Below are 21,182 nucleotides of genomic sequence, written 5' to 3'. Positions count from 1 at the left end.
AGACTGCATGAGCAACCAATGCAACAATTTTAAAATAACATCCCTCAATGTAAAATTGCAAATAATTTGGGGATCACATTATCTGTGGTACATAATATCATTAAAAAAATTCAGAGAATCAGGAGAAATCTCTGCATGCAAGAGAAAAGGCTGAAAAATGACATTGGATGCCTGTGATCTTCAGGCCCTCAGGAGACGCTGCATTAAAAGCAGACACGTGTCTGTAGTGGAAATCACTGTATGGGCTCAGGAACACTTCAGAAAACCATCATCTGTGAAAACAGTTCAGTACTGCATCCACAAATGCAAGTTAAAACCAGATATAAACAATATCCAGAAACGCCGACACCTTCTCTGGGCCCGAGCTCTTTTACGATGGACTGAGGTGAACTGGAAAATTGTCCCGAGGTCTGATGAATCAAAAGTCGAAATTCTTTTGAGAAATCATGTACCCCACATCCTCCAGGCTAAAGAGGAGAGGGACCATCCAGCTTGTTATCAGTGCACAGTTCAAAAGCCAGCATCTGTGATGGTATGAAGGTGTATTAGTGCACATGACATGGGTAGCTTGTACATCTGGGAAAGCATCATTAATGCTGAATGATATATATGTGTTTCATAGCAATATGCTGCCATCCAGACAAAATCTTTTTTCAGGGAAGGCCTTCCTTCTTTCAGTAAGACAATGCCAAACTGCTTTCTGCACATATTAAAACTGCATGGCTCCATAGTAAGAGTGTCCAGGTGCTAAACTGGCCTGCCTGTAGTCCAGACCTGTCTCCCATTTAAAACATTTGCCGCATTATGAAGAGCAAAATATAACAAAGGAGACCCCGAACTGTTGAGCAAAGGAAATTATGTATCAAGCAAGAATGGGGCAACATTTCTCTTTCAAAACTACAGCAATTGGTCTCCTCAGTTCCCAAACATTTACAATGTTGTTAAAAGTAGAGGTGATGCAACACAGTGGTAAACACGCCCTGTCCCAACTTTTTTGAAATGCGTTCCTGACATCAAATTCAAAATGAGCAAGAACATTTCTCAGTTTCAACATTTGATATGTTGTCTTTGTTCTATTTTCAATGAAATATAGGGTTTCCATGATTTGCAAATTACCACAAACTTTCCTAAATAACGTTAGTATAACGTTAGTATATAACATTCTAAGAACGTTGTCAATAACGTTCTAAGAACGTTATTTAGGAAAGTTTTGTAAAAGTTCTTAGAACGTTATTTGCTAACCTTCTTTCAATCCATATAAAACATAAAAAGAAATGCTACATTCATGCAACTTTTATTGAATGCTGATGAACTTAAGATCCTCGTTCTGCAACTGTTTCTCATAAAATACATTATAATTATTTTATCCAGGAAACTATTTGGAAATGTCCGAGCAATACATATATATATATATATATATATATATAAGTGTGACAGTCTTGTTAAGGGTCATTTTACCCATGCATCCATCCAATCATCGATGACCATCGTTTTACTATTATTTTCATTCAACTGGAGTGTCTTCTTCCGATGTTCCGTCTTCTTCTGCAGGACTTTCTACAGCAATGGGCTCCTAAAGCAAAAATGTTATGGATAGGACATCATTAAACATTATAATGAAACTATGAGTGACAGGACATCATGAAATTATTATCATGAAAACCTATACATGTATTCCAAAAGTATATACAGTAAATCTCATGAAAACCTGAATTTGAAAAGTAAGTCTCATTCCACATTGCATATCTTCTCTCAGGGTTTATAACAGAAGTTTGCATTAAGAATTGATAAGGATGCATTTTGATTCTGTTACAGAGCCCAGAACTATTTTTAATGTGCTTCAGAATGTCAAGTCTCAATCATCTATCCAACCATACAATTCGTAAGATTCACAGAGTATATAACTATACTTATGACAAATGAACTTACCTTGACAGTTTTCTTTCCACGATGAGGAGCATATTTTAGTGTTTGAGCTAAATCAGCTCCTCCACCTCAAACACCTTGACCTTGAAGAGCCGCGTGCAGGCTTCTGCAAAAAAAATATATAATTTTGTCAGAATTTAATTTATCTGTCAAGGCAATTTCGCCAGCTTTCAAGGCAAATTGACAGCATATCTTTATGTAATCTTTTACTTATAAGTTATACTTGTAAGAGGGGTAAAGTTAACAATGAAATATTTGCCCAATGCCAGCTTTCTCCCTGTCCGAACACTTTCTCCCCTCACATTTAAAAAAATCAATGTGACTTCAGTTCACTTACTGATCAGCACGCTGCATATGGCCAGATCTCTGAAGTTCTTTTTCTTCTTCATGCCCTTCATGCTGTAGGCAGCCAGGACTTCATTTGTGGCAATTCGCCTGAGCATGCGACGCACTTGGTCGCCTGCATCAGCACCTCCTAATGAGCTGATAGCAAATCTACACTTCATGTGCGTCCAAATAAACCGTGTTAACAGCATAACTTGAAGAACAAATAACACTAAGAATTTCTTTGATGCTTCGTTCAAACCGTGATATAGTTTATGTGGATGGTATGATTTAGCTACCTTTTAGGAGTAGATTTTTCCACACGTCTGAAATAGCTTCGACCGTTGACTTCTCGCTTGCACAAACAGGAATGACGTCACATCCGCATGGCCAACGAGAACAAGATTTGTCTTTTAAAAAGGTAGCGCTATTTTTAGTATGTAGGCTCGCATGCAGTAATAAAACAAAGAGTGGTCCGAGAAAACATCTGAGAAACATGGATATCGGTTTACATATAAAAACATGTCAATAGTGATTATAGATTGACAGTGGCAAGTGGGTTATTTAGCCTAGATGTACGGGGTTTTCTTCCCAAGGTTCTTGGGAACTCAAATTTTTTTAAAAAAAAGTGATTAGTTTAAACATATTTTTATTTGCAATTGGGAAACAGGCGCATTGCCTATACAAATCTGTGATTACGGGTTAACAGGAAACACTTTTCATCAAAACTTTAGGGATTTTAACCCAGCTTCCAGCCTTGATATGGGATTTTAATGTACTTTAAGGTTGAATGTAGATCTTAAGCACTCGAAAGGCTGAAAATAAATAATGAAACACGCTCAATTTTATATTAAAGCAAGATTTCATAAACGAAAAAGACTTAATACTCCAAACTGGTCAAAATATCATCTCATTATCTCTAGCCGCTTTATCCTTCTACAGGGTCGCAGGCAAGCTGGAGCCTATCCCAGCTGACTACGGGCGAAAGGCGGGGTACACCCTGGACAAGTCGCCAGGTCATCACAGGGCTGACACATAGACACAGACAACCATTCACACTCACATTCACACCTACGGTCAATTTAGAGTCACCAGTTAACCTAACCTGCATGTCTTTGGACTGTGGGGGAAACCGGAGCACCCGGAGGAAACCCACGCGGACACGGGGAGAACATGCAAACTCCACACAGAAAGGCCCTCACCGGACCCGGGGTTCGAACCCAGGACCTTCTTGCTGTGAGGCGACAGCGCTAACCACTACACCACCGTGCCGCCCCTGGTCAAAATATAACAGAATAAAAACAAAAACAAAATATACATGAATAACCTACACACAACGTCCCCAGGACGTTAATAGAACGTTACCTAGAACCCTGGGGAAGGGGATGGCGGGGGTTCTTCCCCATAAGCTGGTGCCGGGGTGGGGGTGAGGTGGGGGTCGTCATACCCATAAATATACGCTGGTGCTGAGGGGGAGGGGGTGGGGATGCCACACAGGAACCTTAGGGCAAGGGGCAATCAGAAGGAAATTTAGCCAGGGGTCAATGAGAGAGGCAGGCACTTGGTGCTTGGGAACAGGAAGAGAAATTTGACTATGTGTTGAAGAACATTTGATTTAATCAAATACAGAAAATGACTTCTTGATACTTTAATTCTTAAAACGTTATAACAAATGATTCTTGAATCAGTTCACATGACTAACCTACACACAACGTCCCCAGGACGTTTGTAGAACATTACCTATAACCTCCACATAACGTTACTAGAACGTTCTTAGAACGTTTTACACAAAACACCCAGACAGTTCAGAGTGACAACGAATTATATATAAAATGAATCAATTTTACGATATTGAAACTACAACTGCTTCACAAGTAGTAATGGTGTTTATATTAACATATAAATCAAATTTTATCGTTTCTTTTTACAATTTTGAGGCTAAACAAATGTGTCACTTTAAGGTAAATTTATATGTACTCCATAAACTTTATATTGGGAATAAATAAAGGCTCCTAGTGCTATATTTTGAAGAACATTGGATTCAATTGATGCAGAACTGTATGACTTATTCATACTCCAATGCTGAGAATGTTATAAAAATCCTACAAAGATACTTGGATCAGTTCATGAATAACCTATACACAACGTCCCCAGGATGTTAGTAGAAAGTAAACCTATAACCTCTACATAACGTTACTAGAACGTTCTTAAAATGTTGCAAAACAACTGGGCCAGTTCAAATTTATCAACTTTAAAAATACTTTCAACTTTAAAATACATAATGATAACTGTGAAAGTACACATTTACAAATATAAAGTCTTTAAATAAAAATTTTAGTCAATCTTCATTGAAATGAAAACATAGATGTCTTTCTTCTGGGTTTTTATGTAAACTATTAACTGATTGAGAATGAGCAAAAACGAGCCATGTTGTTTTGAAAAACATTTGATTTAATGTGGACAATAACTAAATTCACATTAAAATGCTGAAAACATTATAAAATCATCCTTGGTACGTTGTGCATTAGGTCACATGAATAACCTACATACAACTTTCCCAGAACGTTATTAGAACGTTATAACAGAATACTTAGAAAAGAATCATTTAACATTACAAGAAGTTGGGATACAGTGGAAAAATAATTCCCAAAGGTATTTTGATTAACTTGACTTGGCCATTGGAAAAATTGATTTCCATGAGCCTGAGATTGAAAACGTTATAAAAACGTCCTGATAAAATGTTATAAAAACATCATCTATAGATACTCTTCTCTGTTGCTGATTTGACAAGATCTGGAGGAGCATCACAGACATTTGATACTGATATGAGTGCAAACTGATTTAATGAGACTTCTGTTGATTTCACGACATCATGTAGCTCGTTAAAATCGTAACCTTCATTAGCCTGAGAAGAGCATGGTTAGCTAGCAAGGTTTTAGAGAAATCGAGACTGACTGTTTTCACCATTGTATTAATAAACTGGCTCCTTATACAACATGATAAATAAGCCAGGACGGATGTAGCCTAAATGCTTTTGGAAAAGTAGCCTGAAACTATTTCCATATTTTGATAAAATATATTAGTTTACTTAAAGTGGACCACTCAAAGTATACTGTTGGCAGAACAGTATTTAGTATAAAGAATATTATTGATATGCCAGAATTTATCCACAATGACATCTGACAGATTTCCCCAGACTGCTATGCATGTGGGGGTGTTAAAGAAGACCGTAGGTGCTAAAAAAGGCAACTGGACTTGCTTGAAATCCTTGAAAATGTTTCACCTCTCATCAGTGGCGGGTCCTGAAAATTTTCTCAGGAGGGGCAAATTATCCAATAATGTCACAAGGTGACTCATTCAACAGGTACATTATAGGCAGCCAGACATTATTGGCTCTGTTTTCTCTCTGCATATCACATTTCCATGCCACTTCTGTCCACTAGATGGCAGCACATTACAGAAATCTTTTCCCTGTAACTACCTAAGCTATAGGCTGTGGTGTAAAGTTGCAAACAACATTCACAATCGAAGAATAGTTTGGCTCCACAATGACCAATTCCATCTCATCTCATCTCATTATCTCTAGCCGCTTTATCCTGTTCTACAGGGTCGCAGGAAAGCTGGAGCCTATCCCAGCTGACTACGGGCGAAAGGCGGGGTACACCCTGGACAAGTCGCCAGGTCATCACAGGGCTGACACATAGACACAGACAACCATTCACATTCACACCTACGGTCAATTTAGAGTCACCAGTTAACCTAACCTGCATGTCTTTGGACTGTGGGGGAAACCGGAGCACCCGGAGGAAACCCACGCGGACACGGGGAGAACATGCAAACTCCACACAGAAAGGCCCTCACCGGCCACGGGGCTCGAACCCGGACCTTCTTGCTGTGAGGCGACAGCGCTAACCACTACACCACCGTGCTGCCCTGACCAATTCCAATTATACCCTATTCACTATTCACATTATTTCAATATTGTATGATGTGAAATAGCCAAGAATGATATCTTTATAAAAGATATGTCCAACAACTAAATAAGAAAGGAAACCATATTTTTAAAAAATAATGCATATTTATTTGCCAATCTTGAAAGTACTGTTCTACAGAATGTTCTGTAAATAGATTTTGTACTTCAAACTCCATGACCAGCAAGAATTTTACAGACTGTGCAACTTAAGGACAACAGGAAAGTGCACTTACTGTAACAAAACATTGTAAATAGTTAGCCAACATAACAATAGCAGTTGAATAAATAGATGAGTGGATCTTTAGATCTTGCAATTACTGGTATTTACCAAGGATATTACCAAAGTGCTAACTCTCAGAGCAAAGTGTGGCAAATATAAAAATGCACATTGAAAACATCAAAAGTGAACGGATTCTGTGACTGTGTGTGTGTGTGTGTGTGTGTGTGTGTGTGTGTGTGTGTGAGTCACAAAGTCAACCAAACCCAGAAAAACACCACGGTGACTGGAGCCCTCAGTTTCGTCTTTGCCTCGTAGAGATAACTCAAACACTCCACAAAATTTCATGCATTGGATGAGCCGGTTTAATATGTGCCTGTTCTTGCTCACCTCATCGTTGTGGCGGTGAACTGCTAGCCTGTAGCCCTCATCCAGTTGTGTAGCGATGTTCACTCTCCCCAAAGCCGAAAATTTCAGTCAGCTGCCCATGTGAATCTTTGATGACTCATGTTTTTTTTATTTTCTCCAACAAATGATGCATGTCCGAAACTCCAGTGACCGTCCAAGCAGTGTTGTCCGTGGAGCCACCTCCAGGGTGGAAAAGTAAGCAGGGGGAGCAGAAAACCGCTGTGGCGTCCTTGCAGCCAGCTCACCAGGATTTGCGCTGGGGCCATGTTGAAGTAAAACCTCAAGTATATGATTTCCCCCCTTTGTCGAAATTTGTTTTATCTTTAGATTTGGTTGAGGGGGGTCCAGCTTGTTTTGTTGCCAATTTAGCTCGATTTGATCGCTGACTAAATGGAACTTCTTTTAAGGACCACACTGAATTGCTTTCCGCATCCATCTCACCTCAGAAACTGAGCGGATCGAACGCAACTTTGCCGCGCTTCACAGTGACGTAAGCACGTTAGGGCAAGCCCCCCCGGAACCCATAGAGATTGCATTGAAGTGTCAGTCAGGAGAAAAAAAATATATTAACATGGGACTCTATCAGTGAACTCTTGGGCGATTCTCAGCGTGACTGAAATCGCCCCAAAAGGGGTGGTACTCTAGAAGCAAGACCACCCTGATTGGACAATGATACCCAGAGACAGATTAAAATGGCCTAGAGCAGCTCTGGTGAAAGTTTGTTTAAAAAAACAAAACTTTTTTTTTTCGTTTTGGCAGTGCGTCGCCCAATCGCCCTTATGCACCACCCGCCCTTGCCTCTCATCCGAAAGGCTTCATCAGTTCTGTCTGACTAGTGGGGAGTTCCAGGTATTTATCCTCTAGTCGACCAAAAGCAACCCTAAGGGGACTCGTTGAGGTCATATGGGTCATTGACACTCTCAGCCATACTGTAGGTGTTAGGGTCACTGGAGGCCAGGTGTGAACGGTGTTAGCAGCCTAGAGGGTCGTTCGGGTGATCTGTGGGTCATTGGCTCTCTCTGTCATCATGTCAGTCATTGAAGTCAGCTGAGTCTTGGCCCATGTTTACATTAGACCGTATCAGCGGATCATCAGATTAACGTTTTTAAAACGATTAGTGTGCACACAGCAACACCAATACACGATTTGCGTGCACACAACAATACCAATACACGGATACGCTCGGCTCCGCAGGCATCCTGCGCTCCAAATCACTCCGCCCTGAACAGCAAGTGCCCTCTGGAGGGTGCGCACTCCGGCCCTGCGCAGCTCACAGAGCGCGCGAGTGAAGCACACTAGCAGTGTTTTCGGGACTGAGCCGCTGTGTGTGTGATCCCAGCGCACATCACTTACCACTTGCAAGTGGAAGGATGGCAAGCCTAAAGACAATCATAACTACACAATGGGCAGTATTTGCATCAGTATTTGCAGTATTTTGCATACTTTTATACTCTTTAATGAAAGGTGATACAAGGCGGAAGTCCACGCCGTTTTTCAGCAGTCGCGTCACATGACCAACGCCAGCGAATCAGGAAGGTGGATGTCACAGTGACGTCGTCCAATGACGACGCCAGCTAGAGCTCAGCACAGCGTATTCGCGTATCTCAATGTTTACACAGCACCGGACCAGACACGATCTGGATTGAATACGTGGACGCTGGCGGATTCCCGTTTCCCAGCGTTTCCAGGTGGTTTAATGTAAACGGACAGTGCATCCGCGAAGAAAACGAGACAGATACGGTCTAATGTAAACGTAGCCTTGGTGTGGATGTGTATTCAGGTTTCTGGGAAATGTGCCAAGGACTGCATTGTACGAGGAGGTGGCTGATAAGTGGGGTCTCAGACCATCTCCTCTGTTCAGTGATGGTCATTCCAGGTTGACAAAGATGGCTTCTTTTACTCCTCTTTCAAACTACCGGTCTTCTCTGGCTTAACTGTGTACATTGCAGTCCTGAAACAAGTCTCCTTTGTTATTGAGATGAAGATGGACTGCAGAGTCCTGGCCTGAGGAACTGGCTCTCCTGTGTTGAGCCATGCGCCTGTGAGGCGGTTGTTTCGTTTCCCCAATGTACAGCATTCCTCACTGCATTGAATTGTGTACACTATATTGTCCTGTTTGTATCTGGGTTTTCTGTCCTTAGGATGGACCAATTTCTGCCTCAGAGTGTTACTGGGTCTAAAGTGTGCAGGGATGTTGTGTTTGTAGAAGATTCTCTTGAGTTTCTCAGATAGTCCAGAAATGTAGGGAATGACAATGTTCTTACGTTTGTTCCTGTTTTCTTCCCTGTCCATTATGTTTCTTTTCCTGGTCTTGATGAAAGCCCAGTTGGGATACCCGCACTTCTGAAATGCTTCCTTGATGTGTTTTTGCTCCTTCTCTTTTCCCTTTGCTGTTGTAGGAATGTTCTGAGCCCTGTGATGTACAACCCCGATTCCAAAAAAGTTGGGACAAAGTACAAATTGTAAGTAAAAACAGAATGCAATAATTTACAAATCTCAAAAACTGATATTGTATTCACAATAGAACATAGACAGCATATCAAATGTCGAAAGTGAGACATTTTGAAATTTCATGCCAAATATTGGCTCATTTGAAATTTCATGACAGCAACACATCTCAAAAAAGTTGGAACAGGGGCAATAAGAGGCTGGAAAAGTTAAAGGTACAAAAAAGGAACAGCTGGAGGACCAAATTGCAACTCATTAGGTCAATTGGCAATAGGTCATTAACATGACTGGGTATAAAAAGAGCATCTTGGAGTGGCAGTGGCTTTCAGAAGTAAAGATGGGAAGAGGATCACCAATCCCCCTAATTCTGCACCGACAAATAGTGGAGCAATATCAGAAAGGAGTTCGACAGTGTAAAATTGCAAAGAGTTTGAACATATCATCATCTACAGTGCATAATATCATCAAAAGATTCAGAGAATCTGGAAGAATCTCTGTGCGTAAGGGTCAAGACCGGAAAACCATACTGGGTGCCCATGATCTTCGGGCCCTTAGACGGCACTGCATCACATACAGGCATGCTTCTGTATTGGAAATCACAAAATGGGCTCAGGAATATTTCCAGAGAACATTATCTGTGAACACAATTCACCGTGCCATCCGCCGTTGCCAGCTAAAACTCTATAGTTCAAAGAAGAAGCCGTATCTAAACATGATCCAGAAGCGCAGACGTCTTCTCTGGGCCAAGGCTCATTTAAAATGGACTGTGGCAAAGTGGAAAACTGTTCTGTGGTCAGACGAATCAAAATTTGAAGTTCTTTATGGAACTCAGGGACACCGTGTCATTCGGACTAAAGAGGAGAAGGACGACCCAAGTTGTTATCAGCGCTCAGTTCAGAAGCCTGCATCTCTGATGGTATGGGGTTGCATTAGTGCGTGTGGCATGGGCAGCTTACACATCTGGAAAGACACCATCAATGCTGAAAGGTATATCCAGGTTCTAGAGCAACATATGCTCCCATCCAGATGACGTCTTTTTCAGGGAAAACCTTGCATTTTCCAGCATGACAATGCCAAACCACATACTGCATCAATTACAGCATCATGGCTGCATAGAAGAAGGGTCCGGGTACTGAACTGGCCAGGCTGCAGTCCAGATCTTTCACCCATAGAAAACATCTGGCGCATCATAAAACGGAAGATACGACAAAAAAGACCTAAGACAGTTGAACAACTAGAATCCTACATTAGACAAGAATGGGTTAACATTCCTATCCCTAAACTTGAGCAACTTGTCTCCTCAGTCCCCAGACGTTTACAGACTGTTGTAAAGAGAAAAGGGGATGTCTCACAGTGGTAAACATGGCCTTGTCCCAACTTTTTTGAGATGTGTTGTTGTCATGAAATTTAAAATCACCTAATTTTTCTCTTTAAATGATCCATTTTCTCAGTTTAAACATTTGATATGTCATCTATGTTCTATTCTGTATAAAATATGGTATGGAATTTTGAAACTTCCACATCATTGCATTCCGTTTTTATTTACAATTTGTACTTTGTCCCAACTTTTTTGGAATTGGGGTTGTAAGGCCCTAATGACCCCCAATTTGTGTTCCAGTGGGTGGTGAAAGTCAAACAGTATAGACCCTTACAAAAAAAGAAGTTTATTCAAGTGTGCTTCTAGTATACTTCTTTTAAACTAAAAATAAGAGAGTATGCTTTCAGTTTACTTTGTATTTACTTCTCAGAGATCTCATCTCATTATCTCTAGCTGCTTTATCCTTCTACAGGGTCGCAGGCAAGCTGGAGCCTATCCCAGCTGACTACGGGCGAAAGGCGGGGTACACCCTGGACAAGTCCCCAGGTCATCACAGGGCTGACACATAGACACAGACAACCATTCACACTCACATTCACACCTACGGTCAATTTAGAGTCACCAGTTAACCTAACCTGCATGTCTTTGGACTGTGGGGGAAACCGGAGCACCCGGAGGAAACCCACGCGGACACGGGGAGAACATGCAAACTCCACACAGAAAGGCCCTCGCCGGCCCCGGGGCTCAAACCCAGGACCTTCTTGCTGTCAGGCGACAGCGCTAACCACTACACAACCGTGCCGCCCCTTCTCAATGATATACTTATTAAAGTTATACATAAGTGTATTTGGCTTATACTGAAAAGTATATAGAAAAGTTTAAGTATATTAAGCTTATACTTAAACTTTTGATCAATATATAATTAAAAAAGTGTAATAAAGTATTAAAATATTTGTGCCTTATGTTTAAGTGTACTTGCCCTGTAGTTGTGCTTCAGCATTGTTGACTCTTAGGTATGTCTGTGGTTCCATATATATCAAGGTTTTTTTGTTTTTTTTTTCTCCTGAGTGGGATAATTAATTAATTATTTATTCATTTTTCTTTAGAGCTTGGATGTCAATTTCAGTTGTCATTGCCATGTTTTTATACTTTGGCATTTAATACAATGTTACTTTAAATTTTGATTTTTAGAGAAAATGAATATGTTCTTAATCCTGAGTATCTGTTGTTATTTTGTGAATTCTTACCTTTATAACTTCATTGTACCTTAAGGTACAAAACACTGAAGTTGTCTACTAGTAGTGTGCATGAGGTAAGGGTTAGGGCTCGAAAACTAATAGTATACCTAGAAGGGTAATTGCAGTATACTTCAAAACTAAAAAGTGGATTACAGTAGATGTATATAACCAGTAACAAATAGTATATTTCCAATATGCTATAAAGTATACTTTAGTAAACTAAAACGTGGACTAGAAGTATAAAGCAAGTAAACTCATAGTATATTTCCAGTATAGTGTGAAGTATGCTTTTGTAAACTAAAGAGTGGACGACAAGTATAGAACTAGTAAACTATTAGTATATAAGTTTACTTGTGGTATACTTGCAGGACAAAATAAAAAAAAAATACTAGTTGTATACTCAGAGTTTACATCTCTTAGACTTAAAGCATACTTTTTATAAACTAAAAGTGGGCCAATTTAGTCCCAAGAAGTATTAGATTAGTTTACTTACAAGTATACTGTAAGTACATTGATATCACTTTACTTGGTACACAAAAGTATACTGAAGGAAATATACTTTAACTTTACTTAAGTATACTTAATAAAATAAACTTGAAGTATACTTCTTTTTGATAAGGGGAATCAAACAACTCATTCACACCTGGCCTCCACGGACCCTAACAACCTACAGGATGACTGAAAGAGTCAACGACCCATGTGACCTCAGCGACTCTCCTTGGTCCAGTAGAGGATAAATACTTGAAACTCCCCACCAGTCAGGTAGAACTGAAGAAGCCTTTCGGATGAGAGGTGAAACATCTTCAAGGATTTCAAGCGAGTCCAGTTGCCTTCTTTAGCACCGACGGTTTACGATGACCTGGACGACCTAGAACCTTACGGTTACAGTATTCAGCAGAAAGCAGATTTTAAGATGTAACTGAAAGCTTGTGTATGGTGGGAACTAATGAAGGGAAATGTCATTAGGAGACAGAACTGTCATGGTTTTATAGATTTGATCATTCTTGTGTGGGGATCATGTTCATCCTTATTTTACTCTAATCCAGGCAACATTTTATAAATGAGGCCCTTGGCGTACCGGGTAGAGAATGAAATATGTGTTGTTTTGTTGCCCATTTCACAATGCTTTATGATGCACCTTCATTTGACACCGCTGTGCCGCCTCTCTCTGGGCAAAGAAGGAGAAGTCTCACTTAGTCTCCCAAATGATGAAAAAGAGAAAAGACACTTGGAGGAAAAATAACCTTTAAAGGAAAGCAGGACCTTTCCTTGAATCCTTCAAAAGTGACATTTTAAACACCAAACATCTCGAACAGTCTGTCTTAGGCAACACGCCATCAAACCGCTGTTCAAAAAACGTCTTAGTGATTATACAACAGTGGGGGGAACACATGCTGTGTGTGTGTGTGCGAGAGAGAGAGAGAGAGAGAAAGACTGGTTTTGGCATGATCAACTCAAACTGGAGAGTTGCTGTTACTACATGCATGGTCATGATTAGAACATAACTTGTGCAAGTCAGAGCTAATTAAATAAACTTTTCGATTCTAAAAAATGCAACACTTGTGAAGAAAATTTTTGAAAGAAAAAGGTTTGCTTTTTAAGCTTTTTGGCAGTGTGTCCTTGATTTGTGTCAGATCGCAGGGTGTGTGTGTGTGTGTGTGATGATCTCTCTCCAACCCTCACCTGCTCTCTGTCTCAGGTCTGGATGCCAGTCCCCCGGCCAGTACTCATGAACTCACCATTCCCAATGATGTGAGTATAAACAAACACACTATTCACTATTCCTGTAGAGCAGCGTTTCTCAAAGTGGAGAAGCAGATCTATGAAGGATGCCATTTTGTTTTCAATTTAGTTACACTGGTGGAAATCACAACCCATAATTATCAAAAAGTCGCTATATTTCTTCTTATTATAGCTATTAGCATATTTGACTGCTCACTTATTTAATGGAATAGGTTTAATTTAATTCAAACCATATTAACTATGAAAAATAAAAGCAATCCTACATACAGTCATACAGTGGGGCAAAAAAGTATTTAGTCAGCCACCAGTTGTGCAAGTTCTCCCACTTAAAAAGATGAGAGAGGCCTGTAATTTTCATCATAGGTACACTTCAACTATGAGAGACAGAATGGGGGGAAAGAATCCAGGAAATCACATTGTAGGATTTTTAATGAATTAATTGGTAAATTCATCGGTAAAAATAAAGTATTTGGTCACCTACAAACAAGCAAGATTTCTGGCTCTCACAGACCTGTAACAACTTCTTTAAGAGGCTCCTCTGTCCTCCACTCGTTACCTGTATTAATGGCACCTGTTTGAACTCGTTATCAGTATAAAAGACACCTGTCCACAACCTCAAACAGTCACACTCCAAACTCTACTATGGCCAAGACCAAAGAGCTGTCAAAGGACACCAGAAACAAAATTGTAGCCCTGCACCAGGCTGGGAAGACTGAATCTGCAATAGGTAAGCAGCTTGGTGTGAAGAAATCAACTGTGGGAGCAATTATTAGAAAATGGAAGACATACAAGACCACTGATAATCTCCCTCGATCTGGGGCTCCACGCAAGATCTCACCCCGTGGGGTCAAAATGATCACAAGAACGGTGAGCAAAAATCTCAGAACCACACGGGGGGACCTAGTGAACGACCTGCAGAGAGCTGGGACCAAAGTAACAAAGGCTACCATCAGTAATACACTACGCCGCCAGGGACTCAAACCCTGCAGTGCCAGACGTGTCCCCATGCTTAAGCCAGTACATGTCCAGGCCCATCTGAAGTTTGCTAGAGAGCATTTGGATGATCCAGAAGAGGATTGGGAGAATGTCATATGGTCAGATGAAACCAAAATAGAACTTTTTGGTAAAAACTCAACTTGTCGTGTTTGGAGGAGAAAGAATGCTGAGTTGCATCCAAAGAATACCATACCTACTGCGAAGCATGGGGGTGGAAACATCAGGCTTTGGGGCTGTTTTTCTGCAAAGGGACCAGGACGCCTGATCCGTGTAAAGGAAAGAATGAATGGGGCCATGTATCGTGAGATTTTGAGTGAAAACCTCCTTCCATCAGCAAGGGCATTGAAGATGAAACGTGGCTGGGTCTTTCAGCATGACAATGATCCCAAACACACCGCCCGGGCAACGAAGGAGTGGCTTCGTAAGAAGTATTTCAAGGTCCTGGAGTGGCCTAGCCGGTCTCCAGATCTCAACCCCATAGAAAATCTTTGGAGGGAGTTGAAAGTCCGTGTTGCCCAGCGACAGCCCCAAAACATCACTGCTCTAGAGGAGATCTGCATGGAGGAATGGGCCAAAATACCAGCAACAGTGTGTGAAAACCTTGTGAAGACTTACAGAAAACGTTTGACCTCTGTCATTGCCAACAAAGGGTATATAACAAAGTATTGAAATGAACTTTTGTTATTGACCAAATACTTATTTTCCATCATAATTTGCAAATAAATTCTTTAAAAATCAGACAATGTGATTTTCTGGATTTTTTTTTCTCATTCTGTCTCTCATAGTTGAGGTATACCTATGATGAAATTACAGGCCTCTCTCATCTTTTTAAGTGGGAGAACTTGCACAATTGGTGACTGACTAAATACTTTTTTGCCCCACTGTACCATCAAAACCCACTGGCAGAGGTATCCTGGGGTCATTTAGCACAAAAGTCTTTTCGCACAAGTCATTTAGCACAAATCTGAAGACATTTCACACAAGTTATAAGAACATTTAATCTTTATTTTAAATACCTACAGATCATGTTTAAAGATGTTTGATGGATTTTTATGGAAGTTGTGATTGTATTTTCCCGTGTTTGGTGTAGCCTGCATGTTAGTCATACTATGGCCATTTCCATAACACCAAAAAGGAGGACACTTTACAAAATACAGTGAAGCAAAGACAAAAACGGAAAATAATCCCAAACCCATAACACATAATGAGACTCTGGCGCACTTACCATGAATGAGGTTTATTTTATCATCTTTAGGCTACTATCATACTGTCTCGTATCTTGCCTCGTAACCGGCGTGTTGGCCGAATGCCATGAAATGAGGCGTATTTTGTCCAAAATTAAAGTCCTGTGACATACACGGCGTATGTGTGACATTTCTATTGTGTTCCTGTGGCGTATCTGGGGTTTGTATGGGGTTCAAGGAATGTAAAGTTATGGCATACTGAGGCGTATGCGTGGCATATGATGCGTTGCCATGGCATAACATTTCGTTCTTATGTGTGATGTTGCTACTGCGTACCTGCGGCGTATCTGTGGCGTTCACAGGTGGGTATAAAAGGGGGCCCCATGCTGCGTTCGTTGTCATTCATCACAGTCAAGAAAGCATCATGCCAGTGAAGAAGTCAGGACCCAAGAAGGGCAAGGGAAGAGGGAAGACATCAGCCGCATTCACCCAGCCAGTCCCGGAGACACCTTCATCAGACACTGAAGTCATTCCAGAGAGCCAGCCACAGCCTGAGCCTGAGCCAGAAGCCCAGTCTACTAAAGCGTTCGCATGGTGTAATAGGTGGTCGAGCAATGTTCTCGCTGCGCCATGCTGCATAGCTTTCGTTTTTATCGTGTACACGTGACGTATGTGTGAAGTATCAAAGCTGCTACCTACGGTATGTGCTACGGATTTTTAAGTGCGGACTTAAAAATATGCCGCACCCTGGTGTACAATGAGATCGTGTTATGCATCCTAGAGTATTAGCTACGTAAGCTGGCGATGCTGTGGTGTTTCTTTCTTACTGCCACATATCCTGATATGCCATCCATACATATGTGAACCAAGCATTAGATGATTAAGCTTCATGGAAAAATGATAAAAATGAAGAGACACCTGCACTCTGACTGCTGCCTTTGTGCTTGTCTGTGCAGCATGTCGCTCAGTTGTGCGTTTCGCTTTGCTGTTTTACATCCACATCGCAACAACAACATGCGGCAAGTTATCCTTTCTGCTTTTTGCAATAAATTGATGATCTTTGCAAAACTGGGTCTGTAGCTGACCAAACTGTCTGACCTGGCATGATGTGACCTCAAGCCACATGGCTCATTTGGTTACGTTCAGCTATTGACCAATCAAATTTCAAATATTTGACACCTTCATCGAAAGATTTGTGAAATCAAAATTCTTTATGGAGTGTATAATTAGGCAAAACCTATGTATGAATACCATCCATCCATTATCTGTAGCCACTTATCCTGTTCTACAGGGTCTCAGGCAAGCTGGAGCCTATCTCAGCTGACTGTGGGCGAGAGGTGGGGTACACCCTGGACAAGTCGCCAGGTCATCACAGGATTGGCACATAGAGACAAACAACCATTCACACCTACAATCAATTTAGAGCCACCAATTAGCCTAACCTGCATGTCTTTGGACTGTGGGGGAAACCGGAGCGCCCGGAGGAAACCCATGCAGACACAGGGAGAACATGCAAACTCCACACAGAAAGGCCCCTTGTTGGCTGCTGGGCTCGAACCCAGAACCTTCTTGCTGTGAGGCGACAGTGCTAACCATTACACCACTGTGCCACCCTGTATTAATACCATTACTCATTTATTTTTTTGTTCAGGCCGATTCTTTCATTTGTTCATTTTATACCATTAGAGAAAGTATAAAATTGAGATGATCTCAAAAGGAGGACAAATGAACGTCTGGCTCAAAACTGTACCAGTAGACGGATGTGTTATTTCAGAAACGGACTCTCCGACCTAAAACCGGACAGATGGTCACCTTATACCCTGTCCACACTAGGGATTTTGTACCGATACGATACTACTTTCGTACCGCAACACCTGTCCACACTAGCAACTATACCGGTACTGTAGCGGTATAACTGTAACGGTACGAAACCCACAAATGTATGGGTTTCGTACCGGTGCAGTATCGGTACTGTAGTGCTTCGCTGTAGTGTGGACAGATGAAGCGCTTCTGTATCGATACAAATATAATGCGCATGCACAATGAACCATTCCTACTTCTTCACTGTCTTCGCTGAATAAAATAGTGAAGAACGGAGATTCGTTTTCTTTGTTTCTTTCTCAACTGCCTCGTGCGTTTTATACGATTCGACTGAATAAATGACCACCAGAAATACAGACTGTACATTGACAACAAAAAGCACACACACGTTGTTTCATCCGCCATATTCTCGGAAGGAAGTTACTCGGTAACCACGCAAACATTTCACGCATGCGCATTTCAACTACCGTGAAAGAAAACCGCAAACATTTCTCGCTAGTGTGGACAGATGCACTAAACTGTACCGGTATACTTTGTATCGATACAGTTATACCACTATCGTACCGGTATATATGTGAACACAGCTTTAGTTAGTCACCGATCCTCTCTCCAAACAATTTAATAACACAAGATATAATTTGTTAAGCTTAAAAATCTTCGCCATCTATCCCATTGTTTTAGATAGGACTTTGGATTTGTGCTAAATGACTTTGGATTTGTGCTAAATGACTTTGGATTTGTGCTAAATGGCTTGTGCGAAAATACTTTTGTGCTAAATGACCGTAAACCCTGACAGGTGACATGAATAATTAACACTAGCAGGCCCAGAGATTTTCACTTCTGCTGCATGCCCCCTCCCCTCTGCAAAAACTGTGTATTCCTCTCAAGGTGCTGTCTCCATTGTATTGTGAACAGCCTCTCCACCCCCCACTGAGGTTGCTGCCTGTAATGACAAAGGCCAAACTGCTGTTTGAATGAACTCTGATCAGCCCAACATACTGTGTGTTGAGTTGTGTGTGTTGTACTAAGGCCCTTTCCACACGGCAACGGATTCAGGTGAATCTGATAAAATTGTTTATCGTTTCGGCCTGGCATCCACACGGCACTGGCGTTTTGGGTGCCCCAAAATGAAATCTTTTGAGAACGGGTTCCAGAGTGGAAAAATCTGGCAACGGCACCGTTGCGAAGTCGTCTGGATGAGTAGAACGGATTTGTTTACGATGATGTCACAACCACATGAGTGTGAGTGCTTCACGCCGGGTAGAAGTGTAATGAACTCGATGCGAGTTGTCAACAAATCCTATAACTTGGTTCATGAAACGCGCTTACAAAATATTTTCACTGTGAATATTTATTGTGTAATGGTGCAAAGTGAGAGAGAAAGAGTGAGAGAATAGCCCTTAGGGCAGAGTCTTTAGTCCAAACACTGCGGAAGCGGTATAACCAAAACCGCGCACCGCCCGTGCGCTTTCCAAAAACAAAAACAATCCCGCCAGCAAAAACAGGGAAAAAAAAGGAGCAATCTCACCTCTTCAGATGTTGGTTTAAGTCTGACAATACATTCCTCAAAAAGGGCATAGAAGAACAAAGTAATCCATCAACGTGTAGCATTCAATTTATTCAGGACCATTAAAGAATTCTGGAGGATATCAGAATGTTGGCGTACCGGCTTCCATCTACCCCCATTCATTCCTCTTTCCGCCTCTCCATTCAAAAAACGAGCACGTGATTTAAAGGGACTATAACCATAGGACAGGGAGTGAGAAGGTGTGTGCATGTGACGGTGACAGGGTGAGTGAGAGGGAAGAACCTAGGCTCATGCTCGCCCTGAATTTCTCTTAAAGTGAAGGCAGAAGAACGTTCAGCGCCTGGCCAGGCTTTCTATGTATTAATTTACATAGACTTTTTAATATGAAATATAAATAAGTGTCTTAGACAATAGATACTCTTTTACGCTACTGATTAATAATCAAAACTTTATGTGGCTGATGCTACAGAAGAAGGGGTTTATGCGCATGCGTCCTACTTCTTCTATTGTTCTGGTGTCTCCGATGGGACCGTCTTACAGCGCATGTAGAGGTGTGGCATGTGTATTGCATCATTTTCAGCAAGTGTTGCGCTGCCATATGTACCTGATATTTGACTGATCCGTTGCCCATGTGGACGCGATATAAAAAAAAAAAAAATCTCGTTGCCGTTGTCGTGTGGATGTAGCCTAAGAGTAACCATTTTTCATTTTATATTTTATTTAGCCAACAAACAGATGTACACATTCACCTTATTTTGTCAGTTGATCCGAGAAATGCTTTCTATTTGTCATAAAAACACTTATTTTAATAATGGCCTGTCATTTTAGGAAGGGACATACTAAATCCTTCATGAATGGTAATTTGGTTGTAGGTTACACCCCAATTTCAATGACAATTTACTCTGCCAAGCTCACAATGTCAGAGGACAGAGGACTGGAATTAGTGCCTCAAAAAACACAATTTCAGCTTGGAAAAGCTACAAACAGATGCTATAACTTCAGGAAGAAAATAAATGTTTATTTCACACTAAGAAAAGCAGGCTCATTACATATGGAAGCTATACAAAGCACAGAAATGTTGCATACAGTTGTCCCATCTAGCAGTTTCCACATTCCCATGGTGAGTCTTTCCTACATTTGCCACAGGTGTATTTGCGGCAGCGTACACAAAGTTCGGTGCTTCTGTTATTATTGCAGAGTATGCGCACCTGGCACTGTGTCTTTTTCTTCTGAGGAACTCTCATCTCACGACACTGCTGTTTGTGTTCTTCCCCTTGTGCCTTTTCCTGCAAAAGCCTGTTTTGAAGTTCCTCTCCAAGCTCCAGCATGAACAATTGCCGACTTTCTTTGGATCCTGTACATGCTGTGTACAAGACATGTGCATTTGTGACAGCCATGAAGTCTGGGTCTGCGTGCCAGGCATTCCCTATTTATGGTTGTTTCTCGCCCACAACATTCACACCTTTTACGACTCTCCCTTCCCCTCCCTTCCTTCATCGAATCTAAATTGTATGATGCCCATTGAGTCTTACAAAAGGGCACATCAGAGGCTATTTCTCAGGTAACACAATTTGTCTTATGCCCTTGTCAAATGCCAGCACGGTTTTTGTTACAAATGTTATAGTGGAAAAATGGCAAATATTTTGGTTATGTGCCTTTGGTATGTGCCTTTTATGGCCAGTGATTCTTACAAAAGGGCACATCAGAGTTGCTGGCCTGCAGAATATCCTGTGTGTGGAGGTGGAGGGCTGGCAGGGACACAGCTCAATAATTAGGCTTCTTTACACAATAATGGGAGGCAGTTAGTGGTATGTTAGACTTATACCCTGTCCACACTAGGGATTTTGTACCGATACGATACTACTTTCGTACCGTAACACCTGTCCACACTAGCAACTTTACCGGTACTGTAGCGGTATAACTGTATCAGTACGAAACCCACAAATGTGTGGGTTTCGTACCGGTACAATATCGGTACTGTAGCGCTTCGCTGTAGTGTGGACAGATGAAGCGGTTCTGTATCGATACAAATATAATGCGCATGCGCAATGAACCATT

At 41.3% G+C, this 21,182-nt stretch overlaps 1 protein-coding gene across 5 annotated transcripts in view; it reads left to right on the top strand.

Annotated features, from left to right (window-relative positions):
- The window catches only part of pcbp3 (poly(rC) binding protein 3), a 78,272-nt gene that overhangs the window by 39,581 nt on the left and 17,509 nt on the right, over positions 1 to 21,182 (top strand). For 4 of the 5 annotated variants that reach the window (XM_060930345.1, XM_060930343.1, XM_060930342.1 and 1 more), the window contains exon 10: positions 13,552 to 13,604. In XM_060930345.1, coding sequence (XP_060786328.1) covers positions 13,552 to 13,604 — 53 coding nt within the window. Of the gene's footprint in view, positions 1 to 5,543; positions 5,550 to 13,551; positions 13,605 to 21,182 lie in introns of all 5 variants that reach the window. The other variant, XM_060930344.1, reaches the window with a different exon arrangement.

Source organism: Neoarius graeffei, chromosome 9 (genome assembly GCF_027579695.1).
Source record: "Neoarius graeffei isolate fNeoGra1 chromosome 9, fNeoGra1.pri, whole genome shotgun sequence".
In the NCBI taxonomy this organism is placed as follows: Eukaryota; Metazoa; Chordata; class Actinopteri; order Siluriformes; family Ariidae; genus Neoarius; species Neoarius graeffei.
The sequence above is the reverse complement of the archived record's forward strand: the minus strand, read 5'-3'. Positions and strand labels throughout refer to the sequence as shown.